The sequence below is a fragment of the Zingiber officinale genome, chromosome 2A (assembly GCF_018446385.1).
Source record: "Zingiber officinale cultivar Zhangliang chromosome 2A, Zo_v1.1, whole genome shotgun sequence".
Lineage (NCBI taxonomy): Eukaryota > Viridiplantae > Streptophyta > Magnoliopsida > Zingiberales > Zingiberaceae > Zingiber > Zingiber officinale.
In genome coordinates this window covers 13,000,983-13,011,882 of record NC_055988.1, presented here as the reverse complement: position 1 = coordinate 13,011,882, position 10,900 = coordinate 13,000,983, and the positions used below count along the sequence as shown (strand labels likewise).

Genomic DNA, 10,900 nt, shown 5'->3' with positions numbered 1-10,900 from the left:
AACGAAAATTTAAATTAAAGGCTAATAATTCAGGGGGAGGCTCCAGAATAGCTGGCACCTCCAAAACTAACTTACCCGATAGGGTAACCCAAATAAATTAACCCGGCAGGGTAATTAGGATTAGTTAAAAAGGGACCCAGTTTAACTTGAATCATGGTACTGGTGAAATTTTTTGATGATAGTACGTTGGGGAAGCTTGGGCATCGCATGTCTAGAAAGATATGACTTCAATCTGTTGCATTTGGCCAAGTGGAACCGACCGAAGCTACCTTTAAATGGATCCTAACTAGTTAGACCAAGGTTTAGTACTAAGCTCCGTGGATAGGACTATTCGAAAAACCTTGAAAGGTTGGTTACTTCTAATGACGTCCAAGTGACTCACCAAGCTTAGAAGTTTATCCGAAGAATGCCTATTTGTTGAGACCAAAGCTAAACCTGAATCTAACACAAGTTAAACCAAACTCTATAATTAAATCTAATTCATCTCACAAAATTATAGGATTTCCTGATTGAAAACTTAGATCAGGTGAGATGACTAAGGATCAAAATTAAATTTTGAATTAAATTAATTAAATTAAATTTCGAATTAAGTTAATTAAATTAAATTTCGAATTAAATTAGTTAAGTTAAATTTTAAATTAATCAAATTTCGAATTAAATAACTAAAATGAATTACGATTAATTTATTTTTAACTTTAAAAATTATTAAATTAACTTTAAAAAAAATATTTTAAAAAATTAAATTAACTTTAAAAATTATTTTAAATTTTAACTTAAAAAATTATTTTAAAATTTAACTTTAAAAGTTTATTTTAAAATTAAAATTTTAAAAATATAACTTTAAAAATTATTTTAAAAATTTAACTTTAAAATTTTATTTTAAAAAATTTAACTTCAAAAATTTTAACTTTAAAAATTATTTTAAAATGTAACTTTAAAATTTATTTATTTTAACTTTAAAAATTATTTTAAAATTTAACTTTAAAAATTATTTTTTTAAATAAAAAAAATAAAAAAAAAATCTTAAAAGACTAACCTTAATTCCTACTTATTGTAGGAAACCAAGTGGATTTTGGACAGTGGTTGCTCCAAACACATGACTGGAGATCACCCCAAGTTCACTCAGCTCACTTACAAAAGCTTAAGAACAGTTGCCTTTGGAAACAACATCAAACTCAAGATAATTGGTATAGGTAATATTGAATTTAAAATAGATTTCATAATTACAAATGTTCTACTTGTCGAGAATTTTAAATACAATCTCCTGAGTATAAGTCAATTGTGTGATACTAGGTATAAGGTTAAATTTCTATCCACAGAGTGTTTAATCAAACACCTAGATAATCCTACTATAAGCCTAAAAGGTTTTAGAAAAGACAACATCTATGCTATCAACTTAACCACTTCTTCAATTAAGTGTTATTTAACACAAAAAGAAGAAACTTGGTTATGACATAGGAGAATGTCTCACACCAACTTTAGAAATATAAGCAAATTAAATGGACTAGTGAGAGGCTTACCAAAATTACCTAATCTAGATTCAACCATATGTAATGCTTGTCAACAAGGTAAACAAACAAAATCCACTCACAAACCAACCAATCAGCCATAAACCAACTCAATATTAGAACTTCTACATTTAGACCTTTTTTACTCCCATGGAGTCAAATCCATAAATGGAAACTTATATTGTTTAGTAATAATAGATGATTATTCTAGGTTTACTTGGGTAAAATTCTTAAAACATAAAGACGAAACTTTTGAAATCTTTACAAACTTTTGCAAACAAATTGAAAATGAAAAAAATCTTAAAATTAAAAGAATTAGGAGTGACAACGGGGGAGAATTTAAAAATCATAATTTTAACAAATTCTGTCTTGAAAATGGCTACCATCACGAATTTTCGTGTCCTGAAACCCCCCAACAAAATGGAATTGTAGAAAGAAAAAATAAAACCTTACTGGAAGCCTCTAGAACTATGTTAAATGAATATAACTTACCTAAATATTTTTGAGCAGAAGCTGTTAATACAACCTGCTATGTGCAAAATAGAACAACATTAAATAAAAAACATAATAAAACCTTCTTTGAAATATTTTATAACAAACAACCCAACATAAAATATTTTAAAGTATTTGGGTGTCCAGCCTTCATCTTAAATACTAGAGAACACTTAGGAAAATTTACCTCTAAAGTAGAAAATGAAATTTTTGTAGGATATTCTCTAAACAGTAGGGGTTACAGAATATATAATAAAATTACGTTAAAAATCGAGGAAACCACAAATGTAAAATTTGAAGAAACCCAAGGACAAACTCAACTTCAACCTATTGAAAATAATAATTCTGAAGAAACCAATCAATCCCTAGACTATGAGGAAGATACACTCAAGAAAATCAACCCCTAGAACTATAAGAGTCAACCCTAACCATCCAACTGATCAAATAATTGGTGACCCAGACCTAAGGGTTCAGACCAGATCATCCTTTAGGAACCTAAGTCAAATTTCCCCGATTTCAAAAATTGAACCCAAAACTGTAGCTGAATCCCTACTTGATCCAGATTGGATCATCGCTATGCAAGAAGAACTAGCTCAATTTGAGCGTAATGAAGTTTGGGATCTAGTACCACCACCTAAAGATAAGAAAATAATAGAAACAAAATGGGTATTTAGAGACAAATTAAGTGAAACTGGGGAAATTACTACGAATAAGGCTAGGCTAGTTGCCAAAGGGTTCAGTCAAGTTGAAGGACTTGACTACGATGAGACCTATGCCCCAGTAGCCAGATTAGAATCCATTAGAATGTTACTAAGTTATGCAGCCCATAAGGGATTCAAACTATATCAAATGGATGTTAAGTCAGCTTTTCTCAATGGACTAATAAAAGAAGAAGTTTATGTAGGTCAGCCTCCTGGATTTGAAAATCTAGAACACCCTGATTATGTCTTTAAGTTAAAGAAAGCATTATATGGACTTAAACAAGCACCCAAGGCATGGTATGAAAGGCTAACATCTTACTTAACATCCAAAGGATTCAACCAAGGTCAAATTGACCCAACCTTGTTTGTTAAATTACTAAATAACGACATATTTATAGCACAAATATATGTAGATGATATAATATTTGGTTCAACTAACTCAGACTTTTTAGAAGAATTTATTAACCTAATGGAACAAGAATTTGAAATGAGCTTAGTAGGAAAATTGACCTATTTCCTAGGATTACAAATCAAACAAACATATGAAGGAAATTACATTCATCAACACAAATACACTAAAGAATTACTTAAAAAATTCGGAATGGAAAATACAAAAGAAATTAAAACACCCATGGTAGTAAACAGAATCTTAGACAATGACCCAAATGGAAAACCAGTTGATCTAAAGTATTATAGGAGTGCAATAGGTAGTCTACTTTACTAATTAACTGCAAGCCGACCTGATATTTTATTTGCAGTTAGTATGTGTGCTAGATACCAAACCTGTGCTAAAGAATCCCATTTGACTCAAGTCAAAAGAATTTTTAGATATCTTAAGGGAACAACAAATGTATGAATTTGGTATCCTAGGACCAATAACTTTGAATTAATAGGGTATTATGACTCAGATTATGCTAGGTGCAAATTAGACAGCAAAAGCACAAGTGGTGGATGTCAACTACTAGGCCCATCACTTGTTAGCTGGTTTAGTAGAAAGCAACACTGTGTTGTACTATCTACAACTGAGTCAGAATATATAGCCATAGGAGAATGTGTAGCCCAATTATTATGGATGATGCACACCTTAAAAGATTTCAACTTAAAAATCACAAATGTAAAAGTTTTAATTGGCAATATTAGCTCGATCAATTTAACAAAAAATCCAGTGCATCATTCAAGAACCAAACACATCGAAATTAGGCACCACTTTATCAGGGATCATGTTACTAAGGGTGACATTGAGCTCAAATACATTGAGTCCAAGTCAAACCTAGCTGACATATTCACCAAACCACTCCCTGAAAGTGAATTTAGTAATTTGCGTAGAAAACTAGGAATGTGCCTAATAGACTAGGATTTTCAAAATTTCAAAAATATTTTCAAAAATGATTGTTCTCAAATTATAGGTTAAACATGTTCATTTTCAAAACTTTCCTATTTTTTAGATTTTTAAGAATACTTTTAGCCTTACACTAGTTCAAAATCCTTAGAAAGCATGTACCCATAGGACTAGTTTTTGAGCATCTCACCAAAACCCTAGGCTTACCTTGCTTGTGTTTGACGAACATAGAAAGGGGTGAGATGCATAGGCCACTTGCCTAAGACTTAAGATGCTTATTTCAGTGCATCGATATAAGTCTGGGCGTTAAATACAAAATATACATTAATCAAGTTAAGTTTGAACTTAACTTGACTAACCAAGTGAAAGCTGCTATCTTTTGATAGTCAGTCAGTAACTAACTGGTTAGACATTTGATTTAATGTCAGGTTCAGGGGGAGAAATAAAACTAATTCAGTTTTTCAAATTGAATTTTAAACTTAATTTTGAAAATCAAAGTTTAAAATCAATCTTCAAAATCAATTTGTTTAAAATTATGAAATTTTTTTTTTAAAATCAACTCAAAATTGTTTGTTTTAAATCACAAATTTTTTATCCTTTTTATTTAATCTTTGAAAACTGAACTTTTCAAGTATTTTAAACCATGGTTTTGAAACTAGTACTTTTGAACTTTGAAATTTTGATTTTGGAAAAAGAATTTTACAAAATTATTTTGAAAACTCCTTCATTTTAAAAATTATTTTAAAAATGTGATCTTACTTTACCAAAATTAGTTTTACCAAACTCCTTTGAAAACTAAAAGTAAAGTTCAAAATCATTTTTCTTAATGTTTAACTTCACTTTGAAAATTATCCTGAATCTAGTTCTAAAAAATTAGGTTTAACTTAATTTTGATAATTTGATTTGCAAAAACTTAGTGTTGAAAATTATTTTTTTAAAGTGATGTTTGCAAACTTAAAAATTTTTCAAAGTTACTAAGTTATAAATCAGCTATTTTTCAAGACTTAGTTTTTTTTTCAAGGATTTAAGAAATAAAAGGTAAAACTATCTTTTAATTTTAAACTCCCCTAGGTTAATTTGACATTATTTTCTACTTTGTCTGAAGTCTGTATTTATGCTTACTTGACATTAGTTCTTTTGTTGAATGACAAAGGGGGAGGGTTAGGTGGTTAAGTTAGTGGTTAAGTTAGCTAAGTTAGCTAAACCAATTTGAAAACACAAAACATAACTTAAAACCATTTACTCGTTTTTACTTTTTTTTTCTTGCATCTGTTTCACTAACTTAACCAGGTTGTCATTCCATCAAAAAGGGGAAGATTGTTGGTGCAGGTAGCACTAACGGTCTAACTCAGATTTTGATGAATGACAAATCAGGTTAAGTTAGTTTGTTGTTGTCTAAACACTTTGATCGAGTGTGCAGGAGAAGTCCAGACAGGTCGACGGGCTGACCGGATAGCTGGCACGAAATCCAAGCGGGTCGATGGGTTGACCGGATGCTTAGGCACGAAGTCCAGCTAGGTCGACGGACTGACCGGATAGCTGGCACGAAGTCCAAACGGGTCGACGGGCTGACCGGACGTCTGGCAGGTAAGTAATGTAAGTCACTGGAGGGGAGTGACTGCGAGGACGCATTCCCGGGAAGGGAACATTAGGCGTCAATCCGGCTTAGATCTATTTCGGATATCTAAGTCGAGATCGTGACTAGATTCCGATCTCGGAAAGACGGAATCTAAGTCATACTCTTTTCTATTAAATCATATTACTTTATTGAATTTTAATTGTGCTAACAATCTGTTTTACAGGATATATATATTTGTCTCGGACTAACTCTATTTTGCAGGAGAAGGAGTTTCTGGAAATAGGAGGTCCGGGCGCCCGGAAGCAAATATTATCCATGCCGAGTCGTCGTCACGTGGAGTTCGTTGATTAGACTTGCCACGTCGCACCAGGGCGCCCGGAAGGGATCCAGGCGCCCGAAGCAACATATAAAAGAAGCCCCAGGGGTGGAGCTTCAATATCAATTCAGAACTCTTAGATTGCTTGCTCTGCTGCTCTGCGCTCCAACGACGCTAACGAAGCTCCGACAACGCGCTCTTGTCCTTGTAGTTTTCCTTCTGTCGGTATAGCTTTGTTTTACTTTTTATTAGCATCTCTTGTACTGTCTTTGTAATTATTATTTCGAATTGCTAGTAAATTGCCCAACGAAAGTACTCACGGAGTACGGGCCTTCGAGTAGGAGTCGTCACAGGCTCCGAACGAAGTAAAAACACCGTGTTCATTTGTCTATTGTTTTTAATTCCGCCGCGCTTACACTCGTTATTTTTCGAATCGATATTCACCCCCCCCCATCCAACAAGTACTGTCTAATTCAGACTCCACCGAGGCGACTCCACCTACAACTGTAGTCCCTATTAACTTGTAAATGTTTCCTACTACCTTTTGTCATTTCATTACCGTCAAAGCTCCCTTGTTGACCTTCTTCACCCCGCTCACTGATTTGTAATTGCAACCAATACCATTCAATGTGCCTAATGAGATCAAGTTCTTCCTTAGCTCTGTTATATATCTGACATCATATAGGGTTCTAATCACACCATCAAACATCTCACTACAAGAAAAAAGCTAAACAACAACGCTTTTTTGGCGTTGTCGTATGTACTTAAAAAGTGATGTTGTAGATGGTGTTGTAGAAAGTCATATCAAAGACAACGCTTTAAAAGCGTTGTGGTTGGTCACAAAGACAACGCTTTTTAAGCGTTGTCTTTTCGTTCTTAAAAAGCGTTGTTATAGATGTTGTTGTAAAAATGCACATATCAAAGACAACGCTTTAAAAGCGTTGTGGTTGGTCTCAAAGACATTGTTTTTTAAGCGTTGTCTTTTATTACTTAAAAACGTTGTCTTTTTAAATTTATAAAAAATAGTGTTTTTCTTAATTAAATAGCAAAAATTATAAAAAATACTCAAAATTTACATATAATTGAATATCCACAACCACAATCATTTTTATAATAAGACTATTTAACAAATAAATAAAACTTTATATTATACAAACAAAATGTATACATATTGATCCACTAATTAATTTTGTATCATACAAGTTATCCTTAACTTCATGACAATAATTTTTCAAACACACAAGTTTTACAAAACCTCATCATTGACTCTTCTTTAAGATTGCTGGACTTAATCTTAAAGGATCCATATCCAGTAGAGAGCAACCTATACATCACATTGAAACAAAATGATCAAAAGTTACAAGGTAATAGTGTGAAGTGCTACATAATAGAACAAGTTTCTATGCTTCCTCAAAATGGAGAGAAATCAATTGTGTGCTTTCCTTAAAGAAGAGAAGAACCATTCCTGTCTTATTGAAACAGAAAGATAAAGCATGATTAATAGTCTTGCTGCTATTATTCGAGAAGGATGGTCGCTTGATTAGAAGAATTATACATAGGGAATGGCAATCATAAGCTCTTCTACAATATTTAATGCCAAGATCAGCACAGCAGTTCAATAAATCGTAACTGCTTTATCAGCTGATACTGATTTTTCTGGCAATTGCCAGAGATGAAAGAAGGCTATTTCAGTATTGGGTGTTAATGAAATTGGGAGGCTGCAATTTTCACGTTTACTCACCTTCCAATGTGTGCTTCCACGGTGCAGATCGACCCTAACACAATAAGCAAAGGATGAATCATAAGTAAATCGTCAAAAAAAAAAAAATCCAATTCTATATTTTGCAGTAATCACTAAAGGGATCTATGAATATCACCTCTGGCACAATCCGATTCAGAAATGTTTCAGTGTCGCTCTGAACATCAGAGTCATAATTCTCATTTATGGTGAGAGAAGCACTTGTATGCTGCACTGAACAAGTATTTAACCTTCTGATCAGAAGAACAGCAGCAAAATGCAACGGACAATTTGTTTTTAATAAAATTGTAATCGCAGTCAACGAAAACTCACGGAAAAGATGAGCAAGGCCGCATTTGAAGCCCGACAAATCTTGTTGTATCTCTTCAACAATCTGGCACAACACCAGAAGCATACGAGTTATGTTTCATCACATTTTCCTATACATCGAGCGTCCATCAGTAAGAAATATAAGAGATCAAGTACAACCAAACGCATCTATCGATTGACCAGTGGATCATTTTCCAAACACAACAGGAAAAAAATTGCTTTTTACTGATTAATAAGGGAGATAAAATCAAGAAATGATCGGAAGAAAAAGAGACAGATTTGGGGGCGATTGAACCTTGGGGGTGATGAGATGGCATCCGCGCCTCTGAGCAGGGACGACGACGGTCTTCTGTGCCCACTTGGCGGCCATGGCCTCAGAGACAGCAGTAGAAATGCCGGCGGCGGCCACGACAAGTGTACGAGGGCCCTTCTGGGATCTCAAACGGGGGATCGCATGGAATTGCTTCTTTAAGTCCAGCAATCTCTTCTTCTGAAAGGCTTTCAGCTATCACTCTTAGAGCCATCTTCTTCAACTTGTCATCAGCACACCTGGGGTTGTAGGCAATCAAGAAATTTTGTATGAAAACTTTCATACATGTAAATCTCGTACTAAATAATATGTCAATGTTATATATACATGTAATTCATACCGTAAGTGTGTTTATATCGTAACTGACAAGTTTTCTTTAGGGCCAACTTCTACTCAAGCTCTTTAAACACTGCATCAAAATAAAAAAATTGGCATTAGTTCTGTGCTAAATGAAAATCATATTTAGAGGAAAAAGCGGGAGTGCGGTAGATGGATATATTAACCAAGCATATTAATGTTTGACCTGTCTTTACAAGTTCTAAGCATATATATTAACCAAGCATATAACCTAAGAGGAATAAGTTACAAAATGCTACTTGATGTTTGACCTGTCTTAATTTATTGGATTTTGCGGCCCCGGTCTTCTTGTAGCCAGGTACAATGTAATACTTGATGTTGACTCTACCTTTGCAGTTGTTTCGGCTTGAGGAGTGGCACAGAATGGTGGAGTAGAGGATGGATTTCAGGTATTCATCCATGCCATCGAGGAAATGACTCCAGTAGGTGACTAGCATGTTGACCAGGGCATGCTTGGAGAAGATGACTTGTTTCAGAAGCTTTTTAGATCAAAGATACGAAGTGCATTGTTATAAAACTAGATGCACGAACACTTGCTTATACGGTTCTTGAAATAAAATACATTCGTAACCGTCACTAGCCCAAGCTCAATAAGGAAAATTCACGGTAAATGTGCATAGTATACCTCAGATACTGCAGATGATAGGGAAGGCCAAAAGACAGTTTGACGCAAATATTGAGATTGCCCAAGCCAATCCATGGTACTAATCCTGACAGCTCCTCCAAATCAAGGGATTCACTTCAACTTTCCTAAACCAAAGAAGAAACAGATGGATTACAAAAGAAAACAATTTGCACCATCAAACTGAAACTTATAATAAGCCTTAATAAATTAATGAAAAAAGAATTGTTTAGAAGTTCACTGAGAAACATATGAAAATACAACAAATGCAACTGCAAAAAAAAAATAAAAAACTAGTATCCAATTAACTTTTTTTTATACTTTCAGATCAAAAGGTCAAATTTATATACTTTGGTTCATGTTCAAGCAAGAGGATAACAATCTCATCGACAGTTAGTATTTCCTTTTAATATAGAACACTAAAAAGAAGGAATATCAATGATGAAACAAACCTGAAAATGCGAGCTACTGAGGCAGCGAGCAATCTGCTTGAACAAGGTAATCATGCAGCGTTGGAACTCTGTCGTGAGCATCAAAGACCAAATATTACCAAATATTAAGATCATTGACCAACCACATAATTGAAGCTAATTGTCCGGAGTTGCAGGAAAGAATAATCAAAAGTAAAGTTGTTCCCAACCTCTCAAGTTCCGATTCATGAATCTTATGCTTTAATTCAAACTAAAACAGCACAAAGAGAATGCTCAAGGAGACAAGGAGCTTTATTTGTCACCAATCAAGTGGGAAAACATAATAGAAGCTTCAGAGCAGTGGTCTGGGGAACAACTTTACTGGCCCTTGGGTTACTGAAGCTTACAAATTGCTTACTGCCAAGAACGTTTCAAACCTGGTTGATTTATCTGCATCTGTTCTATAGAAACTCTAGCTATCACCTCTAAGTTCTCAATGCATTCACCATTAATTGATTGCACAAAAGGAAACCACTGCATGTAATAGACTTTTCGACTTGATCTCTTCTCCAAGTAAGAACATTTCAAACCTAGATACCTAGTAAATCCACATCTGTTCTATATAAACTCGTCACCTCTAAGCTCTCAATGCATTCATTCACCATTTACTTCCTCAATACATGCTCTAGTACTGAGAATTCAAGCTATGCAAGGAATGGCTGTTAAACTCCTCATTGCACTGCTTGCCTTGGCTTCCTCACGCAAAGGGTATGCATGCATGCAACTTTACTCTCGAAAACTAGAAGATATATTGAAGTCATTATCAGAAGAACATGAAAATTTACTTACAATCTTGTGTACTGTGTTCACCAAATCTTCACCTTCAAACTCTCCTCCTTTGTTGGCGCGTCCTTTCTTCCACATAATAGCTCTATTGATGTCATTATCATCACATAATTCAGTCCCCTACAACAAAGAAAAATCAAATAACAAATGTGAAATAATTTAATGTGAATCAATTAGAGGGTTCTTAGAGGAAATATATTTTAAAAATACTTACAGGAGGAAAGAAGGCACTACAAATTAGCTTAAGGGGATCACACTCTGGTTTAAATTAGCTCCTTATTTTATCATGTTAGAAGCAAGCTTATTAACCGAGCTTGATTAATGAGTATACCTATGCCCCTGACCCTGAATG

The 10,900-nt window shown here is 34.0% G+C and overlaps 1 protein-coding gene across 1 annotated transcript; it reads right to left on the bottom strand.

Moving 5' to 3' along the window:
- Nucleotides 1-7,557: 7,557 nt before the first annotated feature.
- On the bottom strand, nucleotides 7,558-8,383 carry LOC122044412 (UPF0047 protein YjbQ-like). Its single transcript, XM_042604895.1, has 4 exons — nucleotides 8,299-8,383; nucleotides 8,007-8,067; nucleotides 7,813-7,907; nucleotides 7,558-7,710 (listed from the first exon to the last, which is right to left on the bottom strand). The coding sequence occupies exons 1-4, from the start codon at nucleotides 8,371-8,373 to the stop codon at nucleotides 7,669-7,671; spliced, it is 273 nt and encodes a 90-aa protein (XP_042460829.1). The 5' UTR covers nucleotides 8,374-8,383; the 3' UTR covers nucleotides 7,558-7,668.
- Nucleotides 8,384-10,900: the final 2,517 nt, after the last annotated feature.